At 38.2% G+C, this 17,794-nt stretch overlaps 1 protein-coding gene and 1 pseudogene across 1 annotated transcript; both read left to right on the top strand.

The window, feature by feature from the left end:
- The first annotated feature begins 5,114 nt into the window (after positions 1-5,114).
- LOC133708515 (protein CROWDED NUCLEI 3-like) lies at positions 5,115-10,962 on the top strand (annotated as a pseudogene).
- A 3,769-nt stretch (positions 10,963-14,731) lies between these two features.
- On the top strand, positions 14,732-17,123 carry LOC133710826 (piriformospora indica-insensitive protein 2-like). The gene is made up of 2 exons (XM_062136968.1): positions 14,732-15,461; positions 15,829-17,123. Exons 1-2 carry the CDS (start codon positions 15,249-15,251, stop codon positions 17,050-17,052), a joined length of 1,437 nt encoding a protein of 478 aa, XP_061992952.1. The 5' UTR covers positions 14,732-15,248; the 3' UTR covers positions 17,053-17,123.
- The last annotated feature ends 671 nt before the right edge of the window (positions 17,124-17,794 follow it).

Here is a 17,794-nt window from a genome sequence, read left to right as displayed (position 1 = left end):
TACTCTGAAGAGTCTGTAATTGAGCATGCAACTCCTTCATTCTTTGAAACAAATTGCCAAGTATAGTATAATTCCAAATTCCAACTCCTTGCCAAGGCTTGAACGGCAAAACCGGACTAAACCTGCGAAACAAGGCTTGAACGTTTTCGTCTTTCATAACTCCTTCATTCTTTGAAACAAATTGCCAAGTATAGTATAATTCAGCCAAGTTTCCCTTATTCGATCAAGACGTTCATAAATTCTATGATCATCCTGCTGTTTATTGGTCCAAGTATACATACTACCAGTGAAAGGGAGAGAGACTAAACTTGCGCTATTAATAAAGTCTCTAAATTGGATCATATATCTATTGGTGGTTCGTACACTGTTGGATCATAATTCATATACATATTTGTGCCCTAAAACAGGAAATTACTTGTTTTAAAGTCCAATTTAATGTTGACTAATCCAATTCCATTATTCCCCTATTCTTGTATTTTTGTTTAACCTTTGTGTTTATTTATATATATTTATTATGTTTTCCTTATCATGCTAGGAAATGATGGAGAAGTATGGAAATGAACTAAACGTCAACCTTAATTAGCACATTTTCTTACTTCGGCTTGGAGAAAGCGAGCTAGACAAGGAAGGAGGATCGACAGCCTGATCAAACGAACTCCAAATGAGTTGAAACTTTCCAGATCCATTTTAGACATCCTAAGGATCATTTCTTATGAAGAGTTCAAGAGTTAGTTCGGAGTGGAAGGCCTTCAAAAGATTGGTCCAAGTTTCTGACTAAAAGACGAAAACGGCAAAACTGGACTTATGCAGATTCCGTCAACATTGCCTGCCAAACTACGGTGAACTAAACTCTGAAATTTTACCAGCATGATTTACACTTATCGAGAAACATTTGATATGAAGAAGTCGAAGGCCAATTCCGAAGTCTCGGTGAAGATTCAATTGAATGAAGCATCAGAAGCAGAAAATGAATCCTAGTTGATCGAATAAGGGAAACTTGGCCGAGAATCCATTTTGGATGGATTTGTTATGCATTTTTGGAAGGTTATGTTGCTGCAATTCTCAAGGAGAGTTCTAGAATAATCCTACAAGATTATGACAAGATTAATTCATCATATTATCATTTGGATAATAAGCATGGTGCATAGGGTTCTCTCCATCCTTGTCATTGACTTTGGTGACCCAAAACCACCCCAAAACTCTTCAAATTCATGATTCTCATGCACAATAAAGAGAGCTAGCTGCTCCTCCCTTCTCCTAAGTCATCTTTTTCTACTCTACACTCTAATAGCTCATCATTACTTCCATCTTTTTTTACTCTATCTCTTCCATACCATTTTCCCTTGTTTTTAGGATCTATTACCACTCTCATACTCCACCTCCATGCTTCTTACAATGCTTGAGCTGCTCCTTTTGCTTCCATTCATCATTTTACTCATCTCTCTCTTCTCTATATAAGCATCCATTCATCACACTCTTAAAGCATCACCCATTACATCTTCTTTCTCTCTTCATCTCCTTCATAAAACCTCCATATCCACCTCCCAAAATCCAAACCCATAATATTCATACTCCCTTTACTACTCCATCTCCTCCATCACCACCACCACAACTACCATCTTCCACCACCATAAAATCTATCACCACCACCATAAACTTCATCACTACCACTCAAAATTAGCCAAAGAAGCATAATATCTTCATCACCATTCCATTCATCATCAACATCAACAAGTTCATAATCCATTCATTCCACCATCAAGGAGGATCTAAGGGCATTGAAGGAGGAAAATCATGGAGGAGCTAGTCATCAATTTGTCAAGCTTCAACTTGTTCATTCTTTCCTTAACTCTTTAATTTACTTTGATGTATATTATAAATTTGATGTTAATTTGTATGATTATGAGTGAGTAGTTACTTTGTTGGGGCTAGGGTTGAAAGCCCTAGCCAATCTTGCATGGATTGATGCTATAATATGATGTGATGCAATTTTCTTTAACATGCTTACATGCTAGTTTAAGAGTTGAATGCATATGCTTAGACCTTACCACTTTGAGTATGTGTGTTTGCCATATCATGATATAATGTTTAGAGATTGGTAACCTTTGAGTGTTAAAGCATGAAAGCACACTAGGTGTGCATGTAGGGGTTGTGAATTACAATCACTTAGAGATAAGCTTGGTTGGTTTGCATGATTTCTTCATCTCCAAACTTTATGCACTTAGGGTAATGCACTAGATACCTAACCGGATTGAAATGCATGACTTAAGTAGTTAAGTACTACACCCGAGAGGGGTTGCTTGATATCACTAGTACTACACCTGAGAGGGGTTGCTTGATATCACAAAAGGAGCATGTCCCTTGTCATACCCGAGAGGGATGCAAGGAGAGAAATTGATTAATTAATTTAGCATCATTCATATTAAAATGCATCAATACTTGCAAAGGAGGTTAGTGGTAGACAATCTAAATCCTAACTTTCATCCATTTGATCACTAGTTTAGTTTAGAGTAATTTAGTTTACATTTGAGCATCTAGTTGTTTTCAATTCAAAACTATCTTCAAAAACCAAAATCAAATCACTACTCCATCTTGCACACACTCACCATGAGCCTAGATTTCCTTATGGATTTAGGTTTGTGATTGTACATTTGCATATTCTAGCTCTCCTTAGGTTCACACCCTAGCTAGTGAAAGGAATCCAATCCTCGTGGGTTCGACAACCTTTCTTAAATCCCTATACTATTACTTGTACCCCTTATACTTGAGGGTGACTATTTGGCTAACATATACCACCACTTTTCTCCTCTAGATTTAAAATACAATTGAAATCGCCCATTAAAATCCAAGGGACAGAGGGTAGAACATTAATAGCAAGAAGAGTGTTCCATAACCCAAGTTGTCTTTGTTTTTTAGGATACATGTACACAAAGGTCATTAACCAAGAAGAAGCAGAAGATTTAAGTGTAATACGACAATGTATAAACCGCTCATGAGAATCTAAAATAGAAGAGTTTTTATCACCACTAGGGTCAAAACTTTCTTGCACCGGACAAAATGATACCCAACTTTCAAAAGTGATCAAAATGATACCTAAATTTTTAAAAACAAATCAACTTGATACTCAACTTTCATAAGTGATGAAAATAATACCTAAAGTTTTAAAAACAAATCAACTTGATACATCGGTGTATTTTTGTAACTTTTGTTAAAATTGATCACGTGTGGTGCAGTGTTTTGTGGGGTTATAATAATATTTTACACAAAAACTGTTTTTCAATTATTTTTTATTTTACTTTGTTAATTCTCTTCTTCTATCGATCTCTACCTCTCTCTCTCTCTCTCTCTCTCTCTCCCAGTTTTTTTTTTTTTTTGAAATAAAGGGCTGGTGCGGCTACCCTCAAGCCTTGATTAATGAAACCGTCGAATACAAGGGGCTGGGAAGCAAATAGAACCGTCTGGAGCGCGTTCTTTGCTAGTTGGTGCGTATTTGAATACAATTGTTTAGTAGAGAATCATGATATTATTTTAGGATGTACTCTAGGTGCCTATTGTAATCAGGGGTTTAGGCTCAATGTCCCCCCCCTTTCCCTGTTTCTTTGTTTATTTAGAAGTTGGAAAACATCCGAATTTTATTTGTTTCTACGATCGATGGTAGAAATTGAAATTGAATGGAAGATTTTTTTAATTCTATAGAAGAAGAAGATTGGGTTATAGATGTTTGATGGCCCTCTGACCGCAAATTAGTTCAATTTTTGGGCTTGATTTTGCATTTGTTTATCAAATTAGTTAGAAAAAATAAACCGAGGTATCACGTTGATTTGTTTTTAAAACTTTAGGTATCATTTTGATCACTTATGAAAGTTGGGTATCAAGTTGATTTATTTTTAAAAATTTAGGTATCATTTTGATCACTTTTGAAATTTGGGTATCATTTTGTCCGGTGCAAGAAAGTTTTGACCCTAGTGGTGGTAAAAACTCAAAATAGAAATATCATACAAACTTCCATTCCACAAAAGTATCAAGCCACCAGTTTGACCAACAGAAGGAACACAACTATAGTTACAAAACAGAAGCTTACTAACTAGTCTAGAAGCTGCATTCTCATCCATCATTGTATCTAGTAAACACAAAATATCAAAAGCTAATAGAGATTTGAAGAAGGTGACTTGAGCTAGGAAACCTTGTCGTGAACAACCACGACAGTTCCAATATAAGATGCTCATTTGGAGACTAAAGCAGGTGCAAAGTTATCTACAGAATCAGTCTTAGCTTGTGAGTTATGTTCAATTCTAGGATAGTCAATCTCCAGGGCAGTAGCTTGAAATTTGTCTTCTATTCAAATCACTGAATCAGTGCAAAAGATTTGGGCATTGAAGTGTGGAGTTGTTTTAAGATAACATAACATGAGGGTTTTTTGGTGTGTCGTGTGATTCGTCGAGTCAATCGTTATCAATTGAATGTGAGATATTTGATTGAGTAGTGAGTCGTTTCTTGATTGTTTTTTAAATAATTAAAGATATATTTGTTTCTCTTAATTACTTCATTGCATTCAATTGACCATTATCAATTGATCACAAGAGAAATTCAATTAAGTAGTCATTTGGCGGGCTACGTACTTTTACTAGCAATATCAAAATATAACTTTTTTTTTCTATATTCATGCAAAAAATATAGAACACCCACTTAGTCAAATTTTTTTATGTACATGTTTATTGTTTGTCTCTTCTTCGATAACAGGGTTCAAAAAATTAGCGTTGGAAGCTGTGATTACATATTCCAAGTGTTTGAAGCAGTTTAAACCTTTTACTCCAGTCCAACTAGATTTTGAGCCCTTTATGGCTCTGGCTTCAAAATCTGGTGGATTGGAAGCCTCTCCGACCAGAGAAGGCTTGTTGGCAGCAAGAATATGACCAAGTCAGAGTTGCAACCGAAGAAGTTAGTTTTGGCTGCATCGTCTAGGATTCTCAAGAACACTAAGAAACATAAGAAGAAAGAGAAATTGGAGCCCAAAGTTGTAGGGCAGAATGTGCCTATTCAGGTAGTTGGCAGGCCGGGGTGGGGTAAACGTTTTTGCGTAGAGAGGTCCCAAAGTTTAAGAATAAATTTGGGTTTTTTTTTTTGGTAATGGGGAATCAATTAAGCTGCCCCAAAGCAAGCCCAAAAGGCTGAAAATAGAACCACAACATAAAGTCTGATGGACAAGCCCAACCGAACTAATAATAAAAGGAAACTTAATTTCCACCTATGCTCAAATAAAGAGCTAGTATAAGGAAATTAAACCTTAAAAAACTAAAAACTAGAACATAGGCCCAATACAATACATAAACCCTAGCTATTGTAATCCCTGCCCTGCGCCGTCAACTACAAGTTGCCGTTGAAATACAGCCGGAAGCAGAAAAGCCTCGAGTACTGTACTGATTGTCCGATGCCAATTGAATCCCAAAACACAGACCATATGAAACCCAACATCCAAGGGGAGAAGATCCCTCAAAACAAAAGCATTCTCTCCACCACAAAGACACATCTCAAGAAAGAACCATAGTTGCATAGATGGAACCGAGAACCAGCATGTAGAACAAGAACAAGAACGATGGAGAATGGGGGGTGGAAAACCCATGCATGAGCACCCATACTCGCCGAGGTAAGTGACTTGCACTTTAGAATCGCAGTCATACGAATCGTCTTGGAGGTTTAAGGTAGAGAGAGATGTCATGTTAGGAGGTCGAGTGATCTTAGATTTGGAAACATATGAGAACAGTTGACAATGTGAAACAAGGAAAAGAAAATTCGAGAAACAAGGTCCTCCTGATCTGGACATAGCTAGGAATTCACCACAAATGGTACAAAATATCACCACAAGACCACAAGGGTGAGAAAGGATCTGAAAAAGCTTGAAAAATGGAGATGGAATGAACTTGTGATAAAGCCTTAATAATAGACCCGCCCCCAACTCTGAAGTCGTCGATCTAGATCCGGATGGATCAAGATCTGGGCAAGAGAGAAGGGGGAGGGGGAAGTAGTTCTCAGATCTGTTTTCTCTCTCTAAAACCTAGAGAGAGAAGCTCTCGTTTCTAAGAATAAATTAGGGTTGGATCTTGAATTATTTGGTGAAAACTATAGTAGGGTCAGGTTAGTTAGGATATATGAATACAAATATATGATGAGACGAGATTAGAGGCATAAGGGATACAAATAATTAATCTGAATTAAGACTAAAATTAAAGTAGAAGGTTGCGATAAGATGAACAATAACTAATTGCCACCATACTTGGATCTTGAGAGGCCAAATGTTATGTTATAAAACTTGCCTTTTACCTTCTTCTTTAACTATGGCTACCAATTTGTCCCATAAAAATGTCCTCACCTCGCCTTCCATTCTCAGAGCCACCACCGAGAAAAGTAAAAACTCCCAATACTCATCGGAGTAAGGGTTTCCGATCAGAAAGTTCAAATCTTTTGCCATTTCCCACTCTCACTTGTCGTCAAATTGAACACTCAATCCTCGACATTTTGGGGAACGCCGTTAGGGTTTCGGCATTAGCGATTCCCGGATGTTCACGCCGCTGAGGAAGGCGCCGGCGACCACCTACAAGGGCAAAGCAGTGGCGTACGTCGACGGTCCTCCGCCGCCACTGGGCTCGCTGAGCGAAATCAGAAGCGGCAGCGGCGGGGCCAAAAACGTCGCCGGATTTGGACAATGCCGATTGGAGGCGGTTTAAGGAGGTTGGGCTGCTCGATGAGGCAGCCAATAAGGTCGCTAGGCTTGAGTCTGAGGTAAAAGCCACCACCTTTTTCAAAATTTTGATTATTGGTCCCTGAAATTTGAGTAGGTTAATTTGCATTGTGAGTTATCTTATCAATGATTTGTTGTTGTTGTTGCTGTGAAGCTTTATGATTACCAACATAGCATGGGGCTTCTCCTCAGTCCTCATTGAGAAGAAAGAGTGAGCATTGGAGCATGAGGAGTTGAGCCAAGCATTGGCTGAAACCCAAGAGATTCTACACAGGGAGCAGAGGGCTCATCTGATCGCAATTTCCGAAGTCAGAAGGCGAGAGGAGAATTTGAGGAACATATTGGTGGAGGAAAAGAGGTCTGCAGCTGAGGTATGCTTATCTGTCTCGTTTATTAATTGGTAGTTAAATATTCTGGAAATGTGTGTGAATATTGATGCATTTGATCATTGCAGCTCGAAAAGTCATTGCGTGAAATGCACGACTGGATAAAGCATGCATCTGAGGCGAAGGTGGCTGATGCAAATGCGTTGATTGTTAGTGTTGAAGATAAATCTCTAGTGACAGATGAGAAGTTTCTTGCTGCTGAAGCCAAGCTTGCTGAGGCCAACAAAAAGAGTCTGGAGGTGGAGAGGAGGTTGCAAGAGGTGGAGACACGTGAGAGTGTGCTTCGGAGGGAGCAAGCTTCATTAAGTACAGAGTATGCTCTATACCCCATGAATACTTTGCATTTAGGATATGCACATTACTATCATATGCAGCTGTTCTATTTTTGCAATGAATGTGAGATAGTCTTCTAGTCTGTTAAATCTGACTTGTGGATGTTGTTGTTGTTATTAGGAGAGAGGCACACAAGACAACTTTTTACAGACAAAGAGAAGACTTGAACGAGTGGGAGAAGAAGTTAAAAGAAGGGGAAGAGAGGCTAAGCAATCTTCATAAAATTTTGAACGAGAAAGAGGAAAAGACAAATGAAAACGAGATGATTCTTAAGCAAAAAGAGAAAGACCTTTATGAGGCTGAAAGGAAGATTGAGTCTTCAAACTCTCTGTTGAAAGAGAAGGAAGATGATGTGAATAAATGCCTGGCTGACCTAGTCTCAAAGGAAAAGGTGTGTGTCTCTTGTCTAGAAGAGCTATTTTATTTTTCCAGCAAGTTCAATCGCAGTTTTGCTGATTTCTGTTTTTGTTGCAGGAGGTTCATTCAGCTTCATACATCTTAGAGATGAAGGAGAAAGAATTACATGCATTGGAGGAAAAACTAAATTCAAGAGAAAATGTGAGTCCCAACTTCCAAATTCCTGATAGTTGTGCTATATTATTGATGACTAGCTGTACTCTGTTTTCCAAAGTGGTACATTTTGTAAGAAGGTATTCTTAGGTTGTAATTCATATGTTGCTTAACTGAGTTAGTGATTTGGCAATTTGGTACAACAATATTTACCTTAGACTATTTGTTTGGAACCTTTTTATTCAATCCAACCTAAATTATAGTGCCTTTTTATTCAAATCAACCTCCTGCCAAATTCTGTAGTGCCTTTTTTATTTATCTTCTGGGATCTGTGCTTATATATGCAAATTGAAGCTATCTTTCCTTTTAGCATCTCAGCATGGTCTTGTTGAAAAGATTTGCTGGCATATGCGGGACTTATCCCTTCTTTAGTTGTAAGCTGATTAGATCTTATTTGGAACTTGCTTTTTGTATGTAGGATGTATTGCACATCTCTAACATATGTAGCTGCTATGTCCTTCTGTGAATTATGATCATCCATTTGCTAACAGTTATGAAAGTCTGTATGTAAGAGTTTGGGGTGTCTATGATCGAGTTATTGTGAGGGAGTTTAAAGTGCTTGAATCTTCACTGCCATCCAATTGGTTTTACTATAAGTCTGACACTGTTGCTTATCTATGGTTTTTTACAGGTGGAGATTCAAGAGCATCTTGGCCAGCACAGGGCCATTCTTGATAGAAAAATGCAGGCTTTTGAGTTGGGAATTGAGGAAAGGAGGAAATCTTTTGAGAAGGAACAGAGTAGCAAGATAGAAGCGGTGGAACAAAAGGAACTTGAAATCAGTCATAAGGAAGAAATGTTGAAGAAGCAAGAGAAAGCGTTGGATGAGAAATCAGAGAGGCTGAAGGAGAAAAATAAGGAAGTTGAAACAAATTTGAAAAATTTGAAGGAGAAAGAGAAGACCTTCAAAGCTGATGAGAAAAAGTTAGAGCTGGAAAGGCAGCAAATACTTACTGATATAGAGCACCTTCAGAATCTTAAAGATGAAATTCAGGAAATAAAAGATGAAAATGCTCAACTGGAGCAGCAAATTCGTGAAGGGAGAGAGAAGCAGGGAATTACCGAGAAAGAGAGGTCGGACCACCTACGTTTGCAGTCAGAACTGCAGCCGGAAATAAACAATTATATACTTCAGAATGAGTTACTTTTGAAGGAAGCTGAAGATCTGAAGCAGGAGAGGGAAAAGTTCGAAAAAGACTGGGAAGATTTGGATGAGAGAAGAGCTAAAGTTGATGCTGAGCTTAGAAAAGTTGTTGAAGAGAGAAAAATTGGAAAGATTACAATGTATTGAAGCAGAGAGGTTGAAAGTACAGAGACAAGCAGTGCTGGATTACAGACAGAGGGAGATGGAAAATCTCAAGCAGTAGAAAGAATCATTTGCAGCTAAGATGAGTAATGAGCAGATAGCCTTATCTGAAAGGGCCCTATCTGAGCATGCTCAAATGGTCCAAGATTTTGAGTCACGGAGAAGAGATCTTGAGATTGATATGCAGAATTGGCAGGATAAGATGGTAAAACAACTGCAGGAAAGGGAGAGAGCATTTGAGGAGGAGAAGGATAGAGAACATAGTCACATACTAATATTAATTTCTTGAAGGGAGTTGCTGATAAGCAAAGAAAAGAGCTATTATCTGAAAGGAATATGAATGAAAAGGAAAGGGAAGTGCTTGCACTGCAGCAGAAGGAGCTGGAAGCGAACCAACTTGAAACGCGAGAAGACATAGATCAGCTTGACAAGCTTAGCAAGAAGATCAAGTGCCAGAGGGAACAGCTGATTGAGGAAAGAGGTCGCTTTCTTGCCTTTGTACCATGCTGAGGCTGTTCCTGATTCTGAACATAAAGAGTCAGGATGGGGGAAAAAACTGCAACAGAAATGCAAGTTAGTGGTTTCCAAAGTAACTTCAAATAAAAAACATGTTGTATCTACTGACTTACCACCACTATCGGCTATGCAGCAAGGAAAGGAACCCAACTTTCTTGCTGATGAGGAAGCAAGAGGTCCTAGTAGTCATGAAGAGCCTCAGCCATCTCTTAGGAGATGTAATGACTCGGCCAATGCTGAAGCAGTCGTAACTGATAACAACTCTAAGGAGGCGGATGATGGGTATGCTCCATCAATTGACGATCACAGTTTCATTGACAGCCATGAGCAAGACATTCCAGAAGATTCTGAGCAATCAGAGCTGAAAAGTGGCCGACGAAAACCAGCTAGGGGATGCAAATCTAGATTGTCTAGAACACACTCAGTGAAGGCAGTTGTTGAAGACGCAAAGAAATTTTTAGGAGAAACTCCAGAAGCATCAAATGCAAGTTTGCTCAATGAGAGTAAATGAAGGTGATTCCAGTTTTACGAGCATCGGTCGGAAATGAGCCCGCTCTGAGAGCTCCAGGATAGAAAGCGAGCAAGATGATTGTGATAGCGAAGGACGTTCTGGTAGTGTCACAGCTGGTGGGCATAGGAAGAGGCGCCAACCCGTTGCTTCAGCAGTGCAAACCCCTGGAGAACAGTGAGGGGCATAGGAAGAGGCGCCAACCTGTTGCTTCAGCAGTGCAAACCCCTGGAGAACAGTGATATAATCTCAGACACCGCAAGACGTAAGTTCCTTACTGTTCTGTATGAAATCATATGGCGCAATGGCAGCTAATATGGAAGTAAATTTCAAAATAGTGTTTGCAGTTTGGCTTGATGATAATATTTTGACCCACTTGGACTGAGGATTTGGTAATTCAACTGGTGTCAAGTTCCAAGACCAGCATTTTATGTGTCTAAGTAGGATGTATTGTGAGTCTTTGCTATGCTAGATCCATTTTTGGGTTTGTTTCCAATTTGCTAAGGTTTTTTGTACTATTGGGATTCCCAACACGTTGTCAATTCCATAAATTAAACGTATTCTGAACTCTTTGTATATCTATTATGTTAATAGATTGTTGGTCCCCCTTTTAAATGCTCAAATTGAGTTGAAACTTGATAAATTAAACCTGTCCTTAGTCCTATAGCATCGTAGTTGGCTCTGCAACATACTTTTTTTCTTTTGGTGTTGGAAAGAACTGTTGTTTGACCCTTACAAGGAATTGTTCTGGTTATGGATGACATATGAAATGAACATTTCAACCCAGAATAATTTATTCCAAGCTCCTACCAGTTGCATAACTGGTCATACTGGCTTAACTTCAGTGAGCCTTGAAGTGCCTTGTTCACTGTTTCTTTTCTCAAATGATGGTCCAAGAGCAATCAATCACTTGGGTTTCTTTCTTTCTTTCCGTGAAAAGAGTAGGCTTTATTGTTAATAAATAAGTTATCTGGTACTGAGTTATTGGTATGCAGAAAAAATTGATTATTCTTTCCTATCATTTGATACAATTTTAACACGGACATCATCAAGATGATATGTTGATCCGTGTTTGTTGTTGATAACTATGGAACTATATTCACGTTCTGGTGTTTTACATGTGTCCTGGTCGACAGATTAAAGTATAATATGATTTCCATGTATGTTTAAGTATTGTAAAGTTTTGTATGAATGTTGTTCAGTGCAGGCACATTGGCAGCAGCATCAGCAGCGCCTCACCTGAAAAGTAGAAGGAAGGAAGAATCAAATCCTGAATCTGTTGGTGTAGACCTGATTCAGGTCACAACATTAAAAACTGTGGAGTCAACAGAGGAGCGAGTTGTGAGGGTAACGTCCCCCAATTTTAGTTTTTGTTTCTTAAAATTTGTGATGGTTTGTAGCTGAAATTTCTGAACCTTTCTTATGAAGTTGTTTGCAACTTCTCTTTATTGTGGTACAGTTTGCAACACCAGAACCACAAGACACTGTTAATGGCAATGCTGATGCTGATGCAACGAAGTTGGTTGAAGAGAGAGAGTTGAGTACGGAAGTGAATGGCACAGAATCTAGTGGTGGCAACAGCACAGGTGGGGAGAGTGACAACAGCACAGGTGATGAGAGCGGCGATGACTGATGATGATGAGGATCATCCTGGTCAAGCGTCAATAGGGAAGAAGATCTGGACCTTCTTCAGCACATGATGAGTCAAATTTAACTTGAATAATTATTGAACATCTTTGTAATGGCAATGACTTAGCTTCAGCATCTTTAGCCCTGTATTGAGTTGGCTTCAGTTAGTAGGCTCTCTTAGCTTTTTTCTTTTCTTTTCTTTTCTCCTTATTTGCCTTGTAATCCCATTACCAGCTGTAGCTCCTGCAAATTGATGACTGAGCAGTCCGATTGTAGAAGTGTATAAAACAGCTCCTTGTTTCCTAATGAAGTAAGGTTACAGAATCAAGTTTTCAGATGATCTGTTTCAGTCGAAAGTTACTACTGAGATTTTTTTTCTTCTTTTCTTTCTTTTGACAAAGTTGACACCTCTTTTGGTTCTTTGAGGATTTGGCGGTTTGTTTACAGAGTTCAAATGGACATAAACTGACCAAATGATAGAGATTAGTCAAGCAAAGCCAACTTGGGAGCTGTTCACTAGTTTTAAGACCCATCCGCCTTCCTTTGTTTTAACTCTCTTTCACTCACACAAACACAAAATTGTATAGGGGGACCTCTACAGGAAGAGAAGCCTGTGAAGAAAATGACTCATCAGGCTTTACTAGTATTACTCATAGGCCTGCCAAAACCAATTAAGTAGAGCTCGGGCTATGCCTTCTCAGCCTTCTCCATCTCTCCCCATCCCCACTACTGAAACACTGTGGTCCTTTTGCTTTCTTTGCATAAAAAGCTCCAAACCAAGTACCTTATTAATTTCTTCACACCAGCTTTTTTCTTCTCTGCTATAATTAATTTACTGATAGCTCCTTTTCTGGAGAAGAAGAGTGGATCTGGATTGTTACTGTCTTGTTCTCTGTTATGGATTTTCATACTTGATTGTAGATTATAGTTTCAGACTTGCAGTCCAAAACAATGGCCTCAGAGAACAGAGAGAAAACCAGTTTCAATGGGTTACTCTTGTTCTCTCTTGTGGGTAAAAATGGTCTGGAGTAAAATGAGAAGGGTGAGGTCAGAAGATCAAGTTCCATTGATGTCTGAGTGTACTTAACTTCCCAGAGCAGAGGTACATGTTATATTATCAATATAATCTAGGTTCCTATAATCTATAAGGTGTGTTTGGATGAGGGAAAAAGTAATGGAATTTAATTGAAATTGATGATTTTTAAATTTCAAGAAACCAATTTCGTTGTTTGACATTCTCAGCTTGGAAATTCTAAATTACTCTATGGAAAAGAATGAATAAATTCATTGCTTGAATTCCTCACTTCAATTTTCACTAAAATAGTTGTCATTTTGAATTCATTTGCAATATTTAATTATTTATTATTTAATTATCTCTAAAACAAGATATTTTTTCATTTTATTTTTTCTATTTGCTTTAAACTTTCTGAATTTATTACACATTCTAAATCATAAAAAGATACAACCAAACAATAAAAATTACAATTAATAAAATTTTAATTGATGAAGTTGTAGATTTATTATTTATAAATTCCTATGTATTTTTTAATTTTCTCATTCGAACACACCGTAAAGGAAATAATTTATTTTCTTCATTTCTTGTGGTCATGAAGCGATATTGAAAACTCTAAGGTGCTATGGAGTTTCAATATTTCAAAGTATTATAGATTACTCATAGCCTCATAGGGATATGGGCTAATTGCGTTGTTCGTGTGTTGGAGTTACTTTCATAGTTTCATCACATGAGAGATCCTCTAACCTAACCACATTGTATTATTATTATTATTTAAATTAAAATAATTTTGTACCTCTAATACTCTGATAGTCAATTTAACTCTCGAGTCGACGTATGAGATGACCTTAATAATATTTTTTTTCTTCCACAACTCGATCTCATTAAAACCATGTTAACAAACTTGTATCTACTTGTTAGTATTGTTTAAAGAGTTGTTTGAAGGTACTAGACCGCTCTTGGCAAGAGATTTTATAAGTCTTAAGTGATACTTTGTATTTGATTTCATAAGTCATATGATGATGCATCATAAAATAACGATCAAACGGATGTACAAATTAACCAATTGATACAATATGTCGTCCATATGCTTTTTTTGTTTTGGCCTATACCATATGGATAGTGTTACCAACACACAAACTGTTATCTACACCGGAAAATTAACGTGTTGTTTGCACCACCATTCTCATATCTTTCTTGCCTGACCCTAAAACTCATTTTGGCATTCAGACCAAAAACAAAACCCATTTTGGGGCTTTTTTTTTCTTCTTATTTCCCACCTCATCGATTCTATGCCAAAGTCTGACCAAAAAAAAAAGATTCTATGCAAAATTGCCAATGATATTCGAATCCACGTTGTTAACAACCGGCATAACATATGGGGCCATTGAATTTGCTCACAAACAACTGAAAGCTTCAATATTTTCTTGTCCTTTCCCTCTTCTCGTTTCAGAAAATCAGAACCCAGAAGAGTGAGAAGACACCTAAAGACCCAAGAGCCTAAACCTAGAGAACAAGCAAGCAGAACCCAGAGACATAAAACCCCATCTTTTTGTCCTGCATGCAATTACATACACCTCTGCTTTGCATGGACAACTGGTCCCCCTATTTCTAACCCCTAAACCCTAAAACCCTAACATCCCTTCCCAACTACCATCCCCTTTTAACTATCCAATAAATCAGGCAATTTTAATGAACATAAATTGAAAGATACATGTTAATCAATGCAAAGCAGAGCTTGTATAAAGGTTAATCCAACCTTTCACTTTCAGTCCCCTTAACAATTATTATTTTCAGTTTTCAATACCATTTCTCTTCGAGAAGTGCGCTCTGGATTTTCTACCTCTCGCTGCTTCACCTATATTTCTTAGCTTTTCCATTAACACTGAGGAGGAGAAAGGAAGAGAAAGAGAGAGAGAGCTCTGTTTTCTTGCTTCTGCTTCTCTCTGTTTTCTTGTTTCTGCTTCTCTCACTTTTAATTTTTCATTCACATTTTTGGATGTTTCTTCATTCTCTTTGGGTCCCCAAACACTTGTGATTTTCCTTACAGGGACCCCATGTTGATATATCTCATGAAAACTCCATCCATGATTCCAATCCCTGTTTCCTAATTCCTTGCTCTTTTGGGTGGTCTCTTGCTCATCATCCCTGAAACGAAACAGAGTCTCCTCTGTTCTACTCTTTTTTACTCTGTTTCCAGTTTCTTTCGATCGAATTTTGATTTGGGATTTGATTCTAAAATCCATTCCATCATGAAAAGCTACACTTCCATCAGTGTTCTCATTTTCGCTTTCTTCATCCTCTTCTCGGCTGCTTCGTGCTCTGAAGAAGCAATAGAACAAGTTTTAGCTCCAATGGAGAAAACAGAGCAAGAAGCTCTCTACTCTGCTATTCAAGGCTTTGTGGGTAAATGGTGGAATGGTTCAGACCTCTATCCGGATCCTTGTGGATGGACTCCTATTCAGGTATTATTACCTTTACTCTTTAACCCCATCACTCTGTACTGACTCTGTTTCTGTTCTGCCAAATGCCAAAGTGACAATCTTTCTATTCCTTTTTCATTTTTCACTCTTGTACTTGTGATAAGACTTCTCCACAATCTCCAGTTTTTCTTTCATGATTATAGAAAAATAGGAAAAACGGCAAGAGTTACCAAATACTACTAGAAACTCAAATAGTTTCAATAATTTGTAAGCAATGATAAAACTATTCTCTATACTGTTACATTGGTACTGTTGTTCATAACCAGCAGTAACTTTTTTTAGTCAATACTTCACAAAGTTTTAGGCTTTTGAGGTTGAATTTGATATAGGATTTCAATTTCTTTTTCAGGGGGTGTCTTGTGATCTCTTCAATGGGCTTTGGTATGTGACAGCTATGAACATTGGACCTGTTCATGACAACTCTCTTGGTTGTTCCCCAAATGCAAAATTCAGACCCCAACTGTTTGATTTGAAGCACCTAAAATCCTTGTCCTTCTCCAATTGTTTCATCTCACCACACAAACATCCAGTTCAAATCCCCACTGAGAATTGGTGGAAGCTCTCTGAGAGCTTAGAATCATTGGAGTTTCGATCGAATCCCGGTCTTACTGGGCAAATTCCCAGTAGCTTTGGTGGCCTCAGAAAGCTCCAATCTTTGGTGCTAGTAGAGTGTGGGTTAAATGGTGGGTTACCAAGTAACATTGGTGACTTGGTACAGTTAAAGAGGCTAGTTCTCTTTGGAAACTGGTTTACAGGTCCAATTCCTGATAGTTTTGGTGAATTAAATCAGCTCTTAATCTTTGATTTGAGCCAAAACTCATTATCTGGGCCTCTGCCAGACACTCTTGGAAGCTTGACTTCACTGTTGAAGCTTGATTTGAGCAACAACTTATTGGGAGGGTCAATTTCTCAAGTGGGTGATCTGAAAAACCTGACCCTTTTGGACCTGAGGAACAACAACTTCTCAGGTGGGTTGACCAAGTCAATTCAAGAGATGCATTCCTTGGAAGAGATGGCCTTGTCCAACAACCCAATTGGTGGAGACCTCAATACCATAGAATGGCAAAACATGGATAAATTGGTCATTTTGGATCTCTCTAAAACAGGGTTAACAGGGGAGATTCCAGAGTCTATATCAGAGTTAAAGAGGTTGAGGTTTTTGGGTCTAAATGACAACAAGCTCAGAGGTAACCTCTCACCAAAGCTTGCAACTTTGCCTTGCGTTAGTGCACTTTACCTACATGGGAACAACCTGACAGGGGAGCTTAAATTCTCCGAGTCGTTTTACGCCAAAATGGGTAGTCGTTTTGGTGCTTGGAACAACTCTAATCTCTGCTACGTTGATGCATTGGTCACAAAGAGCAATGTACCATTTGGGGTCAAGCCATGCCGGGCTGAGGTCACATTGCTCGAATCGAATTCAAAAACAAGGCTGGAAGATGGGAGTTTGAATCAAAATTCCTACTTCACTGCTTCCTTGGGATTCTCGAGTCGTGGTGGCTTTGATGGGCTTTGGTGGCTTGGTGGGTTGCTGCAATTAATAATAGTGCTGTTGTTGAATTGGTTCATTTAGGTTGTCGCTGATCTTGTTCAACTCCAGATTATAACCAACTCTTTTAGTTTGTAATAGTAACTTGATTTGTAGTTTGCTTTGCTTTCCTAACAAGAACTCAATATATAACAACAGCTTATGTAATGTTCAACTTTCTATCTATAGTTTCACTGGCACAAACTTCTGTTACCAACTTAATTACCATCCCACAATTTTGCAGGCAAATCTAACCCATCTCTACTTTTGACATTTACTACCGTTATTCTCGATTTCGGAGTTACTAATCTTTTTTTTATGCCAAATTTCATCAAATAACTGTAAAGAGTGGTATGCAAGGACCAAAAATTGTAAGTTGATTAAACCATAAATGGGCGCAACCTCCTAGTGGCAGAATGAAACTAAGTGTCGTCGGATTTATTTTTCGGCGGCAACATAGTAGGAAAACTGTGAAATTGGTAATTATGCTTCGTTGTAATCGAGTTATCTTTCCGTTATGTCACCGCTATTTCAAAGCAAATGGAGTAGCTGGTAGAGCACTCTTTGCTAGTTGGTGCATGCTAGAATACATATACTTTATAGAGACTTTTGATATTATGTTGGGATGTTTTCTAGATGCTTATTTAATGAGGGATTTAGGCTCAACGTCCTCCCCATGTATTCGGCAGTTTCATTAATCAAGGCTTAAGGACAGCCGCACCGGCCCTTTATTTAAAAAAAAAAAAAACCATAAGAACCAAAAGTGATCTTTAACCCCTAAAAATAC

The sequence above is a fragment of the Rosa rugosa genome, chromosome 5, assembly GCF_958449725.1.
Source record: "Rosa rugosa chromosome 5, drRosRugo1.1, whole genome shotgun sequence".
NCBI lineage: Eukaryota > Viridiplantae > Streptophyta > Magnoliopsida > Rosales > Rosaceae > Rosa > Rosa rugosa.
This window is presented reverse-complemented; position numbering and strand designations above follow the sequence as displayed.

Excerpts from the sequence above, each read along its gene's own strand:
- LOC133710826 (XM_062136968.1), top strand. The coding sequence starts at position 15,249 with ATGAAAAGCTACACTTCCATCAGTGTTCTCATTTTCGCTTTCTTCATC. Across the intron at positions 15,462-15,828 it reads GTGGATGGACTCCTATTCAG|GGGGTGTCTTGTGATCTCTT; the intron begins GTATTATTACCT and ends TTTCTTTTTCAG.